This window comes from Panthera onca, chromosome F1 (assembly GCF_046562875.1).
Source record: "Panthera onca isolate mPanOnc1 chromosome F1, mPanOnc1 haplotype 2, whole genome shotgun sequence".
NCBI classification, from domain to species: domain Eukaryota; kingdom Metazoa; phylum Chordata; class Mammalia; order Carnivora; family Felidae; genus Panthera; species Panthera onca.
The window spans coordinates 11,691,789-11,711,812 of NC_138355.1; the positions used below are offsets into that span (position 1 = coordinate 11,691,789).

The 20,024-nt window shown below is 36.0% G+C and overlaps 1 protein-coding gene across 6 annotated transcripts in view; it reads left to right on the forward strand.

Annotated features, from left to right (window-relative positions):
* RGS7 (regulator of G protein signaling 7) overlaps positions 1–20,024 on the forward strand; it is a 529,525-nt gene that overhangs the window by 387,202 nt on the left and 122,299 nt on the right. For all 6 annotated transcript variants that reach the window (XM_060643375.3, XM_060643377.3, XM_060643378.3 and 3 more), the window contains 2 exons: positions 6,655–6,761; positions 11,745–11,796. In XM_060643375.3, coding sequence (XP_060499358.1) covers positions 6,655–6,761; positions 11,745–11,796 — 159 coding nt within the window. The remainder of the gene's footprint in view (positions 1–6,654; positions 6,762–11,744; positions 11,797–20,024) is intronic.

Here is a 20,024-nt window from a genome sequence, read left to right on the forward strand (position 1 = left end):
TTTTTGCCACAACTTCCAGTTGAAGCTTGGTTGAATGCCAGAGAATCCAAGTTGGAAAGAATGTGGCAATCCAGCCCTGCACTTATGGATGCTGACTCTAAGGTCCAGAGAAACAAGATGACTTACTCAGGATATGCAGTCACAGAACTAAACTGGGATTCAAATTCAACCCCACGACCTGCAGTTGAGCATGTTTCTCCTTGATACGCATGTGTGCTTGTTCAGTAGCATGTACTGTTGCTGATGTGAACCAACACATGCTGGGGAAACCCCCTGTCTAATAAATTAACTCACTGCATCCCCCCCCCCCCCCTCCTTTCAGCTCATTCAGCCAGGCTTACTGGTGGAAATTTTACAGAATGTATGCTGAATTTTATTTTATTTTATTTTATTTATTTTATTTTATTTATTTGTTTTATTTTTATTTTTTAGAGAGAGCACACATGGGGAAAGGGGGGGAGAGGGAGAGGGAGAGGGAGAGAGAGAGAGAGAGAGAGAGAGAGAGAGAGAGAGAGAGAGAATATTGAGCAGGCTCCATGCTCAGCACAGAAGCAACATGGAGCTCGATCCCACAACCCTGGGATCATGACCTGAGCTGATATCAGGAGTTGATGCTCAACCCACTGAGCCACCCAGGCATTCCAGTATGCTGAATTTTAGAGGGAATGTTGCTTTCCAGAATAACTTATTATTGCCTTGGCTTTTGTGACTATTACAGTTTCCTTACACGGTTCTTGGATAAACTCAAAGTGATTTTCTCTTATATGAATTACCATTCTATGCACCTATAATACATATAAATATAATAAAGTCTTGTTGAAATGTAGTCCATTTTGTACAATGATGGAACTACCAGTTATACAGAGGGATATACTGTATTTGGGAAATAAACATCTTGATATCATGTAGTTATTATATAACATAGACCTTAAACCAGTTCTCCACACCAGTATTACATAGGTCCCTCTTAAAAAAAAATTTCAGCCGGGGCACCTTGGGTGGCTCAGTCGATTAACCATCTGACTTTTGACTTCAGCTCAGGTCATGATCTTGCAGTTTGTGAGTTCAAGTTCCAAGGCAGGCTTTGCACTGGGATCCTCTCTCTGCCCCTTCCCCACTTATGTTCTCTCTTTTTCTCCCTCTCTCTCTAAATAAATAAGTAAACTTAAAATAAAATAAAATAAATTAGCATCGCTCTTAATATTTAAATAATTTCTTAATACCTGCTGATATTAGGCAACTTGACTGTTCTACTCTGTCTCTGATAAGGGCCACTGATTTATGATTATGTTACTCTCAATGCCAATTGTTTTTTTCTTAATGGGTTGTTTTGGAATCCTGAGCAAATATTATGGTTTCCTAAGAATTCATCTGTGTTCTGGCTGCTGTCACTGTGATTCCCCTGTCACCAATATTTCTCAGCAGTGTCAGCTCAGCATGTCCTGGTCAGTCAGTCCTGCCCACCTCTCTCCTAAGCCAGGGGCTTTCTCGATGATCCCTGGCGTTGTCAGGTGTTGGATTGTAAACCCAGTGTGCAGGGTATATTACCTCTGGAAATCTTTCTTTATAACTATGACACCAAATCTTTGGGATCCTGGTAGTGTTCTTTGCTGTCTAGGAGAAAGTAGAGGTATATTCTAGAGCAGAGTCATCGTCTACACACAAAAGACTCCAGTTTGATCACCTGGAGGACTTTAAAGATGTTGAATTATAAGTGTTTAACATGACCTGGAGGCTTAGATCAACACCAGCTACCAGTTTCCTCATTGTTTTAGCACTAGACTAAGTGCTACTCGATGTATCCTTTCTTAAGTATCAACTAACTGATAATAACTCAAGTTTTAGAATGCTTTTTACATGGCGGACCTTATTTTAAGCACATTGCACATATTATCTCTGTTTATCCTCACAACAAAACTTTGATGTAAATATTTTACTATCCTCATTTTGCAATGAGTGCACTGAAGCCCAGAAAATGCCAGTCTGTTGCCAAGTCACGCAGCCAGCAAGTGAGGGAGTCAGGATTTGAACCCAGGCAGCAGGTTTGCATGCCCTGGCTGCTTCGCCTCTACTCTGCTCCTTTATTTGGGAATATTTTGTACTTAATTACCTAGTGCATTCCTCACGGTTGATCTAAACTGTGCCTCTGTTTTTATTTCTTCCAAACAGAATCTATTTTATCTTATCTATTCTGTATCACCATATTATCCACTTCTACTTCCTGATTATGATTGTTAAAAAGCAAGCCGCACAAGATTTTTCTATGTGGAAATGATGCTTTAAAAAAAAATCAATGAAATCTCAAATACCTACTTCTTTCAGTAACCATAGAACTATTGAGAATGTGGACTTACCTCACAAATTCCTAAATATAGTAATAGTTCACTTTTATTTGACCTTGTGAGAGGATACAATGTGCTACCTATTTGATTTTTCCACATGGCTAACTTCACCTTTTGAAATGCCAACTCTAAAAAAATTATAATATTTTGAAGCGTTTCTAAAATGACCACTCCCCTGTCTCCTTACACAGTAAGAAGTTCAACAAAATCTTTATGACTCAGAATCAGCTTGATGAATGCCTGTTATTTGATAATTTAGCAACTAACCTCTGTCTGCTTTTTAGCTTTTTTTCTCCCTAATATCATATCATCAGCTGTCATTTTTTTCTATTTTGAGTGGATTTCCTTCAAAAATATTTCTCCCCACATACTAATCACATTTACTACCTCAAGTACGCTGTGTGCTGCTGATGAAACAATACCATTCTTAAGTATTACACAGAAAATAAAAATGAATAATATATGATAGAAATAAAAACATGATTTAGCAAGATTATTTTATTATTATTTTCTTGATTCAGAGACATTTTTCTATCACTTCACAATTATGGACTACATTTGGGAGGAGCTGGGACTTCCAGGGGTTGGGCCTCTGGATAAGGAAAATATTACTGAGTTTTGAAAATATGTTTTGAGAAGTATAGAAATCTATGTATATTTCTATGTACAGAAATCTAGCACTGAACAACACAAGCCTATTTTATAATATGCTTTTCATCCTATTAACTTTCTCAAGTACTTGTGATTCAAAAGTAAATTATGTTATGCAGAATTCTCTTTGCTTTTAAAGAATTTTGATAATCCTGTTGAGTCAGGGTTTGGAGTGTAGTAATGCAACGAATAGATCAGGCTTAACAAAGCTACACTAGGCTGTTCCCATCGTAACTGTGGTTTGGAGATGGATTTTTATCTCTCAGTTTGTTCATGGCTTGACTATCCGAAAGAAAAGTAAACTGGAATTTTATGGTAGGTTTGTTGTTGAACTTGATTTAGCTGTGTGGGTGACGCAAATAACACACGTACAAGATTAATTAGTGATTATTTTGCCGAGAAGCATAATGTTGTGGAGCCATCTGGTGTGTCATTATTGGAGGGCCATCTTGATGGATTACTCATTAAACTCTTTCAACACTTTGTTCCAAGACTGTCAGCCGTCCTCTGGATTCTTATTAGGTTAAGGCTGTGCTGAGATTCAGAAGCAGAAGGACCATGGGGAAGTACAGCTCCATCTCAATCACTAGCAAGAAACAGTTCAACCTTGACGACGCGACACCATGCCCACTCTCAGATCTCTTAGTGGCATTTATGCCGTTAAGCTCATGATTACCTTTTCCCGTAGTTGAAATACCTACCACAGCCTCACCTCAAAAGCTTACAAAAGTATCGTGAAATGAGATTATGAACATCTGCATTATCTTGGAAGAGCTGAACAAGGTGCTCATCATCACAACACAAAATAGCTAGTGTTGTCTTTTTTCACGCAGCACTACGTTGTTCATATTTTTGATATGTCGTGATTCATAAGTTTGCTTATTTACTCATTCAGCAAATATTGGCTCAATAGCTCTTAATCACTCTTGATATGCTAAGTGCCAAGTTTAAAAGTTTGAAAGAAAACAGACAATCCACCCCAACTCCCTGATTTTTCCTCTGAGTATTTTTCGGGTCCTGGAGCTACGTTCTCTGGTGGTCCTGTGACAAAGCACATGACTTGTTACAATCTGACTATGCATGGTAGTGCTACGTGAGGAAAACCTCCAGACATGTACCTACCCCTCCAGAAATGGATGATCTCTCGGAATCAGTATCCGGTGGGTGCAGGAAGGTCAGAATGTGCTTACGTTTGTTTGCTTCTGATTTTCTTCCTGCAGCTTCGCTATGTTACTTTCACCATATTTTTTTTAATCCTGATGAGTACTTTAGCACCCCACTGGTTTTGTTGTTTCTTAAGTCACACTCAGTCCTATGATTAGAGTTCAGAAGGCTTTTTCTATTTATCTTTCTGGGCATCTCAGTTTTCCTTTCCTGAATCTACTCCCTGCAAACCTTCTCATGTGCCATAATTCATTTCTCTTTCTGGAAAGTAGTGCTAATCATGTTTTCCTCAGCCATAGACTGCTGGGAAAATAACAAATAAAGATGGTTATAACATTATAGGTGCACCATCTGACTTTGAAATATGAAAACAGATGTAATGGGTTGCTCTGACCTGTGCTACCTGACAGGAGAGTCCAGGGACTCAGAATATGAACAAGTCTATAAGCACCTGCACATTATTATGAGCCAGCAATCCTTATAGATTCTCTTACTATTTCAATTTTATAAGTAATCCACACATACACAAAATAATATGTAAGTGGCTACTTAGGATGCTATTTAGGACTGCCAGTTTCTCTCACTCAGCCTACTTGAACACAAATTTATGCAAGTGGATTTCCTAGCAGTGATTTGGATTAAGGTAACATGAATTCATGTGTAAATATTGAAGGCACAACAGCTACCATATACTGAATGTCTCCTATACACAGGACACTATTCCAACTTCTTTACACATATTCTTGTTTGATTCTTATAACAACTCTGTAAGGTGGGAGGGGCACACATTGTTTAAGTAACAAAAACTCGTGAGTGCCTCCAAAGGTTTTGTTCTTCTTACAACACCACACTAGCTCCTGAGTTTCAGCAAGAGTCAAAGAATATGTGGGTATATAGCTGTAAGCAGCACAGGCTTTGAAAAGGTCTTGGCTTTGAGCTAAAAGGATATAGACATTATACACACACACACACACACACACACACACACACACACACATATAATTGATGAAAAAATGCTCCTTTGTAGAAAAACAAATTCTGTGCAGGGAAGGACTTAATTCGTAGTGTGGATAAGATGCCTGGGACACTTAATAACAGTCGTCCAAGAATATGGCAAAGAGGATGATTGGCAGTTGTTCTTTATTATCGACAAGAACAAAACAGAGACAGGCCAGAAGTAAGTTACCAATTGAAGTGTTTACAAGATGATAGATGACAACTAAAAGGGGCACTGTCACAGATAAAATTTAACAATTATGTTTATATTATATATAAAATATATGTTTTTATATATTTTATAATATAATTATATTATATTATTTTTATATTATGAAAATATAATTATTTTTATATTAGCTTTTATAAGCATGGGAGGGTGGAGGGGAGGGACAGGATTCCTATGCTTATCTGCACCACAGCCAGCAGCTTAGTGACTCAGTATTGGCTGGAGAATCAAAGCTCCCAGGATTGATGGCTAGAAATAAAGATAGATCTATACAGTCCTGGAACTACTGCAAGAATTCTAGAATTAAAGAACCATTTACTTGTCTAAAAAGCAGAAATAAATCCATAACAAAATTGTATAGAAAGATACAAAACAGATCAATAAATCTAACTTGTTGATGGACTAAAAAATTATTTTATAGAGTTTCATATTTTCTAGAATTTAAGTTAGCCAAACTTCATGTTGTCCCTGTACAAATGCAATAATAATTCTGTTGACCAAATTTTATTAACCATTTTATTGGAAGAAATTGTTGGCTGCTATAAAAGGAGAATGAGTATCAAAGTATTATGTTCCAAACATTTCTCAGCCTTCTGGGAAACTGTAATATTTTCATTGTCAAATAAACATCTTCATAGTCCATATCTAGAACATTGAATATAGAGCTGTAGAAGCTAGAGCAGTCCAGATGATCTCAGGACTGTAGTAGCAGCATGAATGGTTGTTTAGCGCTCACTTAACACAGCATAAACGGTTCTAGATGCCTTAATGTTCCCCGATGACATCATGTAATAGTGATCCATGTCAGAAGAATTGTTGATAGTATTGGATATCCATAATATAGGCCGGGGGGTGATACAAGTGAGAATACTTTTAAAAGTTTAAAGTGCTATATAAATGCCAAATAGAATTGTTTTTGGAAGACATTAACATACAGCAAAATACGTCTCACCTGTAAAATGAAGGACTCAGATTCTATGATTTCAGAATAACTTTCCAGTCTCAATGTTCCATAGTGCTGTGTTTTTGTCCACCATTCGTCATGCAATATGGCTGGCCATTGCACAGTCACTACCAGGAAGCAGAGCCATCTCAGTACCCTGTGTGAAAGAACTGGAAAAAAAGAAAAAGTACAAAGCCAAGTTGTTTAGGATGCCAAGAATTTGAATGTAACAATATACTCTAAAGAGAATAAAATCCTTTACTCCTGTAAATCAGCATTAAAAAAAAAGATTTTACATACATTTTTATTTGTCTGTTTTCATGAAATAGTGGAGGCGCTACATTTGGGAACATTAATGGCTGCCCATGGCTACTTCTTTCCAATATCGGATCACGTCCTCACACTCAAAGATGATGGTACCTTTTACCGGTTTCAGGTGAGTTTGATGAAAATATTCCTTAACTGTAAAATAGAAATCTGCATTTTGTTTGTTGATTGTTTTTACAAACAAATTTTGAAAATAGAACTTATTTTATTTGACTTAGCTAGTTAGAAACGAATTAATATTAAATTTAAAACTGAAGAAACAGTAAGCAGAGAAAGATGGAATGTGCTTGGCTAAGATGACTTGTGAAAGTTAAAATGTATAATGATTGAAGATATGTTTTATATAAAATGTTAAGAAAAATTCAGAGAGTGGCTTACTGGAATTCAGGAGGTGGGAGAGTTATTCATGTGTAAGCTGCATTAGCCACTGGGAAGGAAGTTGAGAGGTGTAACTGAATTGATTATACTCTGGACCCTGTCCATGATATAAGACTGCCTTCGGTCAAAGCAAATTCTCATGGGAAAGCTCCAATACAGAATTTAGCTACTTATAAGGCCTTCTGCATGTTGGTATCTGAGGCCTTCCTACAAGAAGACTGCGAAGACTGACGTGCATGATGCTTTGTGTGTGTGCACTCATCTGAGACAGAAGTATACCTTAGATAACCTGTAAACTGATACGAGTTTTTCTAAGTCCTTTTCAAATGAAATAGATGCTCATTCTTTCAAAAATGCAGATTCTTTCAAAAAAGATTGTGGACTCTAATTTTGGTCATTGAGCATGCACTTGACACTTGAGTTCATATTTCATTAGATATAATGATTTCTTAATAACTGACTGGTGGATTCCAGCCCATAAAATTAGGGCACATATAATGCCAGAGTTGAGACTCTTGCTCTAGGTATTTTTGGAGGATTCTCCCCATTGTCAAACTTGTAGACACTGGAGCATTCTCTCTCATTTGTTCTGAATATCATTAGATGTTCTATAAATAAATGACAAAACAATAACCTGGGTACCAAAGAACTTGCTTGGGCAAACAGAGAACAAAGAGGTAATATGTTTTAAAAACATTTAAAGATCTTTGTCTTCCTGGAACACCCTCACTGTCACTTCCTTAGGACCCTTTTATACAAGGCAAATAAATAGTCGTAGGATTTTATGTACTGAATACCTAGGAGATAAAGCAGTCTCCTGAAATCATGATACTGACCTAAATATTCAAGCAACATATGTTAGTCAAATTACATAATTTTAAAAGGCTTTAAAATAGAGGAATATTATCCTTTTTTATAGTTAATGTGGTGGTAGCTTAAAATAGCTTATTGAGAAGTTAAAGTACCTTGTCGTCTTAAAAGGTAACATTTTGATAAATAGAAATTATTAGTTTATTAGCAAATAAATTATTTGCATACTAGGAACACTTTTTGATTTTTTTAAGGGAGTTACTTTTCTACTGGAAGATTGCATTTTCCATATAATCTTTCTTTAAAAATTTTTTCATATAGGGACACTTGAATAGCTCAGTTGGTTGGGCATTCAACTTCAGCTCAGGTCATGATCTCACTGTTTGTGGGTTCGAGCCCCATGTCAGGCTCTGTGCTGACAGCTCAGAGCCTGGCCCCTGCTTCAGATTCTGTGTGTGTGTGTGTGTGTGTGTGTGTGTGTGTGTGTGTGTCTGCCCCTCCCCCAATATCTATTGTTGTCTCTATCTAAAAAATAAAGTAAACATTAAAAAAATTAAAAATGTTTTTTCATATACAGACTATAAGTAAACTTTAGGCCTAATAAAAATCTCAAAAATTGTGATTTTTGTTTTTACAAAAATAACAACTTTTATCTATCCTCACAATCATATTACAAGTAAAACTGTCTCTGTGCAAAATAACATATCTGTAAGGGAAGCATTGTATACAGTCTATTTATTTCTGGAGAATTACCTAGTTTAAATTTTTTTTCTTAAAGCAAACTAGCTCAGACATGGCCCAAAGTTGGTAATGATGTTGTGAGTTAACATGATTGACAATGTTTGACTCTGCTCTTGTCCTCCCTGTATTGAAATTAGTAGGCAGGCAAGGTTTATATGTCTTAGTCATGGCCATGGATCAAAGATGAGCAGAGCTGGGAATGGGTCACCCTACATTCTGGAGAGAGGAGAGACTGTTTTTAAAGAGCTTTAGAACAAAGCAAGGGAACGGGTGCAAGTGATAGGTGTATTACATCACTGCTAGGTATTGGCAGAAGGCTAGCAATTTTTCAATGTGCCTACATAGATGACAGATGATAGATAGTCTTTTAAATTACATTAATTAATGTTAAATATTAAATGTTAAATGTTTTAAAGACTTATTAACATTTGAAATAGGATCTAAATATGACATATTTGTATATCTAATAGTCATAGGATCTTAAAACTGAGATTTAAAAAGCAAACAAAAGAAGCTCCAGAAAAGTCAGGGGTAATTGAATTCCTGCTGTAATGACTGTGAAGGCATTAATCGATTTTTATTTGAACAGCTCTAGTAAGAGAAAACACATTCTTGTTCAAGGTGTCCACCTCCATTTTTGTGTTGGTTCCAAGCAGCAGAAAGTTCTTTATTACACTGAGCTGCAATTCAACTCCCTGGGAGGATTTCAAAAATCATGAATTAAAATAGGAAACTTTGCCATATCATATTTACTACTCTACCAGTGAATGACTGAGATTTTAACTATCATTAGGAATCTGAAGAAGCTTCTGGGCATGAACTTGAGACAAATAGAACTCTTCATTTAATTTCATTGATATGCTGCAGTATGTAAATTTGTCTCCATTTTTCAGCACAATTTAAAGCATGTGATTTCTATATTTATTGTAAACTTGCAATTGTCTAATTATCCTCTATTAGCTAGCTGGAATTGAGATCTGACATGATTCTCTAGGTCAGTTTCATGACTTTCATCACATTAGTATATGTGCTAAAGGTTATTGAGCAATAGCTAGCTCAATTTTATCATAGTTGAAAGAAGCCAACTCTGAAAAGCAAAGAGAAACTCATATATTAAAATGTCCTGAAATCTAGTTGAACTTTAAAAGTAAATTTTTAAATTTTGGTGAATTATAAGCATTTGTTATTCTTTAAATTCTCTTTTACTATAAATTAAAATACTTTTCCTAGAAAAAAATCTTGCAATATGAGTGAAGAATGTTGGTTTGATGGCATTTCCACATAATATCAGAACATAAAATAGCTTCATTCTGTTACTTTTAGTCAGGGAATTGTCACTAAAGTAAATGATGGAAGAATAAAGAAAAATGGTGAGAATGAAGTTAAGAACATTCTTTGTGGCTTTGAGAAAAAAAGTACGTGTTTGACCAGTCTGACTAGAATAGGTGTTTTAAAAGTAAGGTACATGTACACACACACACACACACACACACGCCCCTCACAAAATAAAGAAGCAACCCTCAGGAAATAACACTTTTGAGAAGTATCTCAAAAACCAATGGCCCTCATGAAAGCAAGATTTTTAACTACTTGTCCCCCTATGGTTCCCCTAAATCCTGACCCAATTTTACCCTCAAAGCTCTATCTCCCAAGGAGTCAAGTGGGATTCAGGTGAGGATGGGGTTATAAAAATTCTTGATGTCTTGCTTTTTCTAGCGTTTCAACTCGCCCCACCTCGAATTCTTGTTGTCATTTTGTTCACATGTGTACACAACTAACATCAGTAGACTTCTTTATTATATTAGCAATTCCCAGAAGGAGTAGAGGCTAAATCAAAATCCCCTGAAAGTCTCAAGCAATTTGAAAAGGCTCTCCCTCAGAGATTCAAACAATTCTCCCCAATTATCCTTTCCCCCTTCTTGAGAATCCATCTTCTAGAGGGGGAATTATCAAATGGTTCATCAGAGATTACGTCAAATATGCTCATTACACATGGATAGCTAGTGTAATTGACTAATAAATATAATCAAACCCACAAGTTTGATGTCTGCAGTCATTTGTTCTGTCGAGTCCTGGAGTAATCATCAAAGCTTGTGAGAGTACACAGTAGTCATTCAGTTTCCCCATGGTCTGGAGCCATGCATGTCCAACTAGTGGGGCTAGAAAAGCACTATTAGAAAATACAAAATGTTGATGATAACAGGGTTTTCCTGGTCAGTGTCTTTGTGGTTTTGTCAGTCAGGTTCTAGAATTTCACAGACTGAGATTTGTCAATTGTTAATCACACCAATCGATTAAAATAGGTTAAAATTAAATCAATTAAGTAAAATTAGTTTTTAAAAAATCACTTCTGGCTGTGCAGTTTAAAATTTTAAAACAGTAAGTGTTTTTATGAAGAAATATATTTTTTAGAATTTATTTATTTATTTTGAGAGAGAGAGAGAGAGAGAGCATGAGCAGGGGAAGGGCAGAGAGAGGAGAGAGAGAGAATCCCAAGCAGGCTCTGAACTGTCAGCATGGAGCCTGATGTGGGGCTGGAACCCATAGACCACAAGATCATGACCTGAGCTGAAATCAAGTCGGACACTTAACTGACTGAGCCACCCAGGTGCCCCTATGAAGAAATATTTTTTTAAAGTGAGACAGAAAAATTTTAATCTAGTTGGATAATGTTGAGAGCTACATCATATAATTAACAGAGCCAGATCTTAGGGTGAATTTTCATAGTTGAGCTTTTGGGTCTACTGATGACAATAATGAGATACATGAATCAAAAAAATGATTCGTTATATTTAAATATATTTTATCTTGAGTCGTGCTGAATTTAATACTCTGCTTTCAGTCTTTGTGGATTAAAACTTTTTTTTTGAATGATGCAATCACACCTTTTACCATTATGTCAGTTGACGTAAAATTGCAGCAAATGTATGACATTTAAAGAACCGGCTGGTGCTGCACATATTTGGACTGAACAATTGCTCAGCAAGTAATTGTAGAAGGAAAGTCTTACAATGCCTGTTTGGGTACTTTCCCTGTATTACAAAACATACATCATTAGCAAACTATTCTGGATAATTGCCAAAGATGAACACAGCTCATAAACCAAGAACTCTACTCATTTTGTGTCTGTTTAACCTGGGTTCCACTTCTTTTTGTTCCACAGACACCCTATTTTTGGCCATCAAATTGTTGGGAGCCAGAAAACACGGACTACGGTCAGTACAATATCTCCTCGTTTTATTATTGACAGCCAATATGTATGGATGAACACGTGCTCGCATTTTATTGCTTTGTGATTGAGAAAAGAAAACCACAATACCACTATGGGACCAATATTGCCAACATCAAATTTGTGAATGGCTTTGTTTGGAAAGGCACAAACCTGGTGGCAACTTTTTCCATGGTATAATGCCCCACACAACTATTAAAACCCATTTCTTGTGAATAAGTTAAAAAGCTATAAACAAGCTTTAAAAAGTTATTGTTATTTTTCCATAGGACCTTGGTCCACTAGAAAGAATAACAAAGGGGCTCAGAGACCCAGAGTTCCACCTTACTCTCCCACTTAGCTATGTGATTTGTGGTAAGTCCCTTGACTTTCTGGGGCTCCATTTTTCTCACTATTATTTCAGGCATCCTATGATTCTGTAAGCAGAAGGTATATTAAATATGGTGAGGGCAAGCAAAAGAAAGCTATAACAGAAGTTTAATTGTAATAAATCAAGTTTAGTGAACTTAGAATGAACTTGGTTCAACAACCATGATTTTAGGTAAGCTCTTCAAGAACATAGACCCCCAACAAGTGCACATCTTTTCACATCTTCCTGAAGACTACAGTTTTCCAAGATAAGACTGCATGGTTTTAAAGTGTCATTTCTACAAATATTTATTGAGGATTTTTTTCTTACACCAAATACTTTCTTAGGTGCTAGGGTAACAAGGTGACTCTGACTTCATCTAAAACGTTGGGTAACTCATAGGTTAGATGAGAAGAAAGAATTATACAGGAGTTCCTATAGAGTGCTGAGTGAATATAGCAGCAGTGTGTGCAAAATTATGTACAAGTTTAAAATAAACAAGAGATTGAATTTACTCAGGAAATTGCAGAGTGATTTCACAGAACTGAGAGCCATTTGAGTTGAATTTTGAAGGAGGAGGGGAAATTTGTCAGGAGACAGTGCAGAGAACACATTTGAAGCAAAGGACCAGCATATGCAAAGGCAGTGAGAAGCTTTACAGCATCTGGCCTTCTTTGGCATTGCTCTTAGAGAGACATCTTTATAAGAAGGCTGTAGAAAAATCCAATGGAGCTATCCTTCACTTCTGTCATTTCAGAAACTTGAATTTAGTACTTCATCCAAGATGCCAATCAAAGATTCAAACTAACATGGGAAACCATCTAAAAACCGGCAAAGTTATAAATTAATAGAATAGATGATCATTTCCTGTAGTGACAGCACTGATTTATTCATTCAGGGCACACATTCTTCAAAACTGAGGCACTTAGAGAAAGAAGTTATTTAAAAAAAAAAAAAACAGCTGCTTCTTTGTGGGTCTGATCTAGAGAGTTTTGTGGAGATCTTTTCTAACCTGGGATATTGCCTGGTAGTTGTCTCACTACAAAGGATGAAATTCTAGTGGTTGAAACACTTGAACAGCTGAGAAAGAGCTCACGGACAAAGCCCCATGAGCCGGAGGCAGACAGACCCAACTCTGTGACTTTGGGTGAGGCATGTAATATTTCTGAGTCCCAGTCTGCTCACTTTTCAAGCAGAAATAGTAATACTGACTTTCTAAAGTTATTGGAATAATCAAAATTAATATGCCTAAGGAAACTGGCATTGCTCCTCTCATATTCAGTAAATCAATATTGTTTTTTGCTCATCATCATTATTGCCTGGCAGATGCATCGCCTCTGTTCCTTGCAGAAAAGCAAATCCTTACTCTCAGTGTTCTCTCTAGACACATCTCTTGTGTTCTTCACAAATATGTTAGTGTTCACAATAACGGCTCATGTTTCATTTCACAGCAGATTGATGTTCCAATGGAAAGCCTGAGGAAATGGCATGGCCTACACAGCACATCATTTACAGAACATCCCTCAGAGTCAGTCATCTCAAAATGATTCATGTAATTCCGTTTCACATTAACTCCTACTGTGTCCATTTTAGAGAGGGTCGCCTTCTATTTTCTACCCAAAGCTGGAATACCTGCAATTTGTTAACTAACCATAGACGTAGCTTTTAATTATCATATTTTATTTTCCCTCCTGAATAAACATATAGCTGTTTGTGTCTAGCTTGCTTGGATTATATACAAGTGAAGGAAAAATAGTTATTCGATAAGATGTTATAAAAAAAAGAGAGGAAGTAAATAATCATGATCTTAGACAGTGCATCACCTCCACAGGCGATGATGCTGCATCTTCTATGATTTTTCTTTTTAGGCACAAATAAATCATAGCAGCAATACAAATTATCCAACTTTGAATTTCCTGCCAGCATGTGCTTAAAAAATACTGTTATGAAATGTGAGCTCCTGTTTATAAAGAGGGTATTGATGGGTGGCTCAGTCAGTTGAGCTTCCGACTTTGGCTCAGGTCATGATCTCACGGTCCGTGAGTTCGAGCCCCGCGTCGGGCTCTGTGCTGACAGCTCAAAGCCTGGAGCCTGCTTCAGGTTCTGTGTCTCCCTCTCTCTCTGACCCTCCCCCATTCATGCTGTGTCTCTCTCTGTCTCAAAATAAATAAACATTAAAAAAAATTTATAAAGAGGATATTGATGATGTGATGTGGTTGGGCCACAAAGCCCAAAGCACAGTGGTTACTTAGTCTGTCTTTTCTAAGATAACTTGGGGCAGACAGGAGTTTAGTGCTTAAGCAGGTTTGAGGAATGTTTTCTTTCACTATATATTGGCATCCCAACCTCTGTTTCCACCACCAGTTTGAATTTACCAAGTAGGTTCTGCAAAAAATAAACCTTTACAGGTCAGTTTATGTGGAGAAACACTTTTCTGTATTCACCTCGGTGTTGTAGAAAAGCAGAATATGTTGATTATGTTTAGTGCTTAAGACAAGCCAGTATGGGCTGCAGGGCTACACATCTATGAACACCACTCTTTGACAATCAACTTAAGTGAGATTTCTGATAGTTTCCATCCAAGAGCAAGAATCATTCCACTCCAAGCCAATTAAAATGGGGTCAGGAATGGACTTCTCCAGGTGTATGTGCATCAAGACTGATCTAGCACAAAGTGCTTGCAGTGAGGGCTGGAGGACAAGGCACGAGGAAGCTCAAGAGTACTGTGCTGACAAGTAGACACAGTAACAGAGTTGTACATTGAAACAGAAGCCACGAAAGAACTTCACTTTTCTAAAAGTAGGCATTGTTTATTTCCTGCCCTAAAACATGAGTCCATCCCGTTAACAAAACTGCAGAGGGGAAAGGGGGTTGCTCCAGCTTCATTCATTTTGGCACTTAATTTAGATGTTGTTTATTTCATAAGGGCTTTAACTTAAGAGCGTCTACAGCTCTATTTCACAGTCCTCCATACAACTCCCAAATTCTTTACCATTCACTTTTGATGTAACTATACTCCTATGTCTATTTTTGAAGCCAGTTTTTTTTTTTTTTAATTTCTAGTTTTTGGAGTAGTTTTATAGGTATACCAAAAAAAAAAAAAAAACTGAACAGAATGTATAATCCCATAAAACCACCTCAATCCTACTCATACTCTTCCCTATTATTAATACCTTACATTAGAGTGGTACATTTGTTGCTATTGATGAACCAATATTGATACATTATAATTCACTAAAGTCCCCTAGTTTACATTAGAGTTTAATCTTTGTATTGTATATTCTGTGGGTTTTGACAAAGGTATAATGACATGTATCCACCATTACTGTGTCCTACAGAATAGTTTTATTACCCTAAAAATTCCCTGTGCTCTAGTTATTCATCCTTCCCTTTTCCCTCCTGAACCCCTGGCAACCACTGCTCTTTTTCCTGTCTCCATAGTTTTTCCTTTTCCAGAATGTCATATAATTCGAATAATACAGTAGGGAGCCTTTTCAGATTTTTTTTTTTTTTTTTTACTTAATAACATGTGTTTAAGTTCTTCCATGTCTTTGCATGATGGGATAGCTCACTGCCTTTTTATAGCAGAATAACATTCCATTTTATGAATATACCACAGTTTGTTTATCCATTCACCAACTGAAGAACGTCTTGGCTGCTTCCACATTTGGTAACTGAATAAAGCTGCTGTAAACATTAGTATGCAGGGTTTGTGGGGCATTGGTTTTCCATTCATTTGGACAACTCCTTGGGAGAACAATTACTTGATTATATGGTAAGGTTATGCTTAGCTTTGTAAGACATGGCCAAATAATTTTCTAGAGTGGCTGTACCATTTTGCATCTTGAGCAGCAATGAATGAGAGCTCCTACTGCTCGACATCCTCACCAGTGTTTAGTATTTTGAAGTTTAGCCATTCTAATAGAATGGCTTGTGTTGAATACAGCATAATGTATAAACTTGTTGAATCACTGTTTTGTATACTTGAAACTAATGTAATATTGTGTGTCACTATACTTTAATTAAAAATCTCCCATTAAACAATAAATGTCAAAAATAATGTTTATTTTTAAATGTCAAAATAATATTTTGAATCATTAGTCAAATGAAATATATTATTTTTTAAAAATCTGGTACTCATTTCATTAAATTTCTTGAAACTATTTTTTTAGCACACTATTTACATTTGTATGCTAATGTTAATGGTACTGCATATTTCATTTCTAATTCCAATTGTTCATTATTGGATTACAAAAAAAGCAAATTTTTATCATTCAAACTTGTCATAATCACTTAGTAGTTCTAAGTGTTTTCTGGTCCCTTTTTAGATTTTCTGCATAGATAAACATGTCATTTGTGAACAAAGACAGTTTTCTTTCTTCCTGTCCAAATTGTATACATTTAATTTATTTTTCTTGTATTACTGAATTAGCTAGAACTTACCAGAAGATACTGAATAGGAGTGTGCAAAGGGACACCTTTGCTTTGTTCCTCACCTTAACAAGAAAGCATCTAGTTTCTAACCATTTATATGCTGTTAGCCATAGGGTTTTTGTAGATGTTCTCTACTAAGTTGAGGAAGTTTCCCTCTATTCCTAGTTTGTTGAGAGTTGTTTTGTTTTGTTTTAATGAACAGGTGCTAGATTTTGTCAAATTCTTTCTCTGCAATGGGGCGCCTGGGTGGCTCAGTCGGTTGAGTGCCTGACTTCACCTCAGGTCATGATCTCGCAGTTCGTGAGTTCCAGCCCCGCATCGGGCTCTATGCTGACAGCTTGGAGCCTGGAGTCTACTTCAGATTCTGTGTCTCTCCCTCTCTCTCTGCCCCTCCCCCGCTCACACTCTGTCTCTCCCCAAAATAAATAAACATTAAACAAAATTCAAAAAAAATTCTTTCTCTGCATTTATTGATATGATCATATGGTTTTTATTTTTTAGTCTCTTGATGTGATGGGTTTCATTAATTGGCTTTCAAATGGTCAGCCAGGCTTGCATACCAAGAATAAATCTCATTTAGTTATGGTGTATGATTCTTCTTTTTACATTGTTGGATGTGGATTGCTAATATTTTATTGGAGATATTTATGTTCATGGGAATATTGATATATACTTTACCATTTTTGTAATGTATTTTTATGATTTTACTCTTAGGATAATACTGTACTCATAGACTGTTATAAATGACTCCTTTTTATTTTGCCTCTTTTCTGGAAGAGAATATGGAGAGTTGGTATCATTTCTTCTTTAAATGTTTGGTAGAATTCGCCATTGAAAACATCTTGGTGCTTCCTGTTTTGGTAGATTCTCAGTTATTGATTCAACTTATTTAACAGTTATAGGTCTATTCAGATTATGTTTTTATCCTTGTGTGGCTTTTCTTAGATTGTATCTTTCAAAAAATGGGTGTATTTTATATAGGTTACCATATTTGTAGGCTAGAGTTGTTTTTAATATTCCTCTACTATCTTTTTTTGTGGGGTGCCTGGGGGACTCAGTCAGTTGAGCATCTGACTCTTGGTTTTGGCTCAGGTCATGGATCCTATGATTCGTGGGCTCAAGGTCTGCATCAGGTGCTGTGCTGACAGCATGGAGCTTGCTTGGGATTCTCTCTTAATTAATTAGTTAGTTAATTAATCAAAAATATTCCTTTACTCGGGCGCCTGGGTGGCTCAGTCGATTGAGCGACCTACTTCAGCTTGGGTCATGATCTCGCAGTTTGTGAGTTCCAGCCCTGCGCTGACAGCTCAGAGCCTGGAACCTGTTTCAGATTCTGTGTCTCCTCCTCTCTTTGCTCCTCCCATGCTCCTGCTCTGTCTCTGTCTGTCTCTCAATAATAAATAAACGTTAAAAACAATTAAAAAATATTCCTTTACTATCTTTTTAAAGTCTATGGTATCAGTAGTAATAGCCCTTTTTAAAATTTATTATATTAGTAATTTTTGTCTTTGTTTTCTTGGTTAGCTTGCCTAGAGGTTTATTAATATTGATCTCTTCAAATAACCAACTTTTGATTTTATTAAATTTCTTTACTGGTTTTCTGTTTCAAGTTCATTGATTTCTGCTGTAAATTATTAGTATTTCTTTTCTTCTTCCTTTGGATTTAATTTGCTCTCTTCCTTGTCTTCACTTCCTATTTTGGAATTGTAGTTTATTGGTTTTAGATCTTTTTTAAAAAATGTATGTATTCAATGCTATACATTTCCCTCTAAGCACAGCCTTCACTGCATTACAGAATTTGATAACTTGTATTTTTAGTGTCCTTTAGTGAAAGTGTTGTTTTTTTTTTGTCTTGAGAGTTTTTGCAAACGTTATTTTCAAGTGTGTTGTTTATTTGCAAACATTTGAGGGCTTTCTAGTGATCTTTCTGTTACTAATTTCTGGTTTAATTTCATTGCTGTCTGAAAGCACACTCTGTAAGATTTCTATTTTCAAAATTTGTTAGAGTGTACTTTATGGTCTAGGACAGGGCCTGTTTTGGTGAATGTCCCATTGGAGCCTGAGAAGATTATACATTCTGCTATTGATGGATATAAATGTCAATTTGATCTGATTGATTGAGGATGCTCTTCTGTTCAGCTTGTCTTTACCAATTTTTCCACCACGGGATCTCTCAACTACAGATAGATGTGTGCTGAAGTCTTTAATCATAATATATATTTGCCATTTCTCTTTGAAGTCTCTCAGTTTTTGTCTCAAGCGTTTTGATGCTCTGTTATTAGGAGAATAAACATGGATTTTTATGTCTTCATTAAGAATTAACCCCTTCATCATAATAATGTCTCTGTTTCTTCTTAATAGTTATTTTTTTCTGAAGTCTGCTTTGAAATTAATTTAGCTAATCTTCTAGCTTTCTTTTTATTAGTGTTAGCATGGCAAATTTTTGTCCTCCCCTTTATTTGTAATCTATCTGTGTCTTTATTTTTAAAGTGGGTTTTTTGTAGACAGCGTATAATTAGGTCCTATCTTTTGTCCACTCTGAGAGTCTTTGTCTTTTAATTGGCATATTTAGACCATTACATTTAAAGTGATTATTAATATAGTTGGATTAATATCTATCCTATTTGTAGCTATTTTCTATTTATTTCCCTTTTTCTTTGTTTTTCTTTTCTTTCTTTCTCTTTCTTTCTTTCTTTCTTTCCTTCTTTCTTTCTTTCTTTCTTCCTCCCATCTTTTCTCTGCCTTCTCTTCTTTTAACTGAGCATTTCATATGCTTTTAATTGTTTAAAGATTCCCCTAGAGTTTTAAATATGCATTTACAACCAATCTAAGATCACTTTCGGATAACACTATAAAGTTTATGAGTAGTATAAGGACCTCATAAGAGAATATCCCCACTTTCTTCCTCCCAACCTTACAACACTGCTGTCATTCCCTTCACTTAATTATAAGCTATAATCACTGAATATATTGTTGCTGTTACTATTTTGAACAAATGATTATCCTTTAGATCAATTAAGAATACTAAAAATAAAATACTTTGTTTTGCCTTCATTGACTCCTCCTCTAGAAGTCTTCCTTCTTTATGTGGCTCTGAGTTTCAAGCTATATAACTTTACTTTTCTTTGAAGAACTTCTGTTAGCATTTCTTATAAGACAGGCCTACTGACAACAGATATCCACAATTTTCATTTGTCTGAGAAAGTGTCTATTTCTTCTTCACTTTTGGAGGATAATTTTGCAGGATAAAGAATTCTAGGTTTTCAGTCTTTTCTTTCAACATATTAAATATCTCATTCCACTCTTTTTTTGCTTGTATGGTTTCTGATGAGAAATTTCATGTAATTCTTATCCTTTGTCCTCTAAATGTGTTCCCCCCCATCTTCCTCCCAATTTTTTTCAACGTTTTCTCTTGGTCTTTGGTTTTTCAC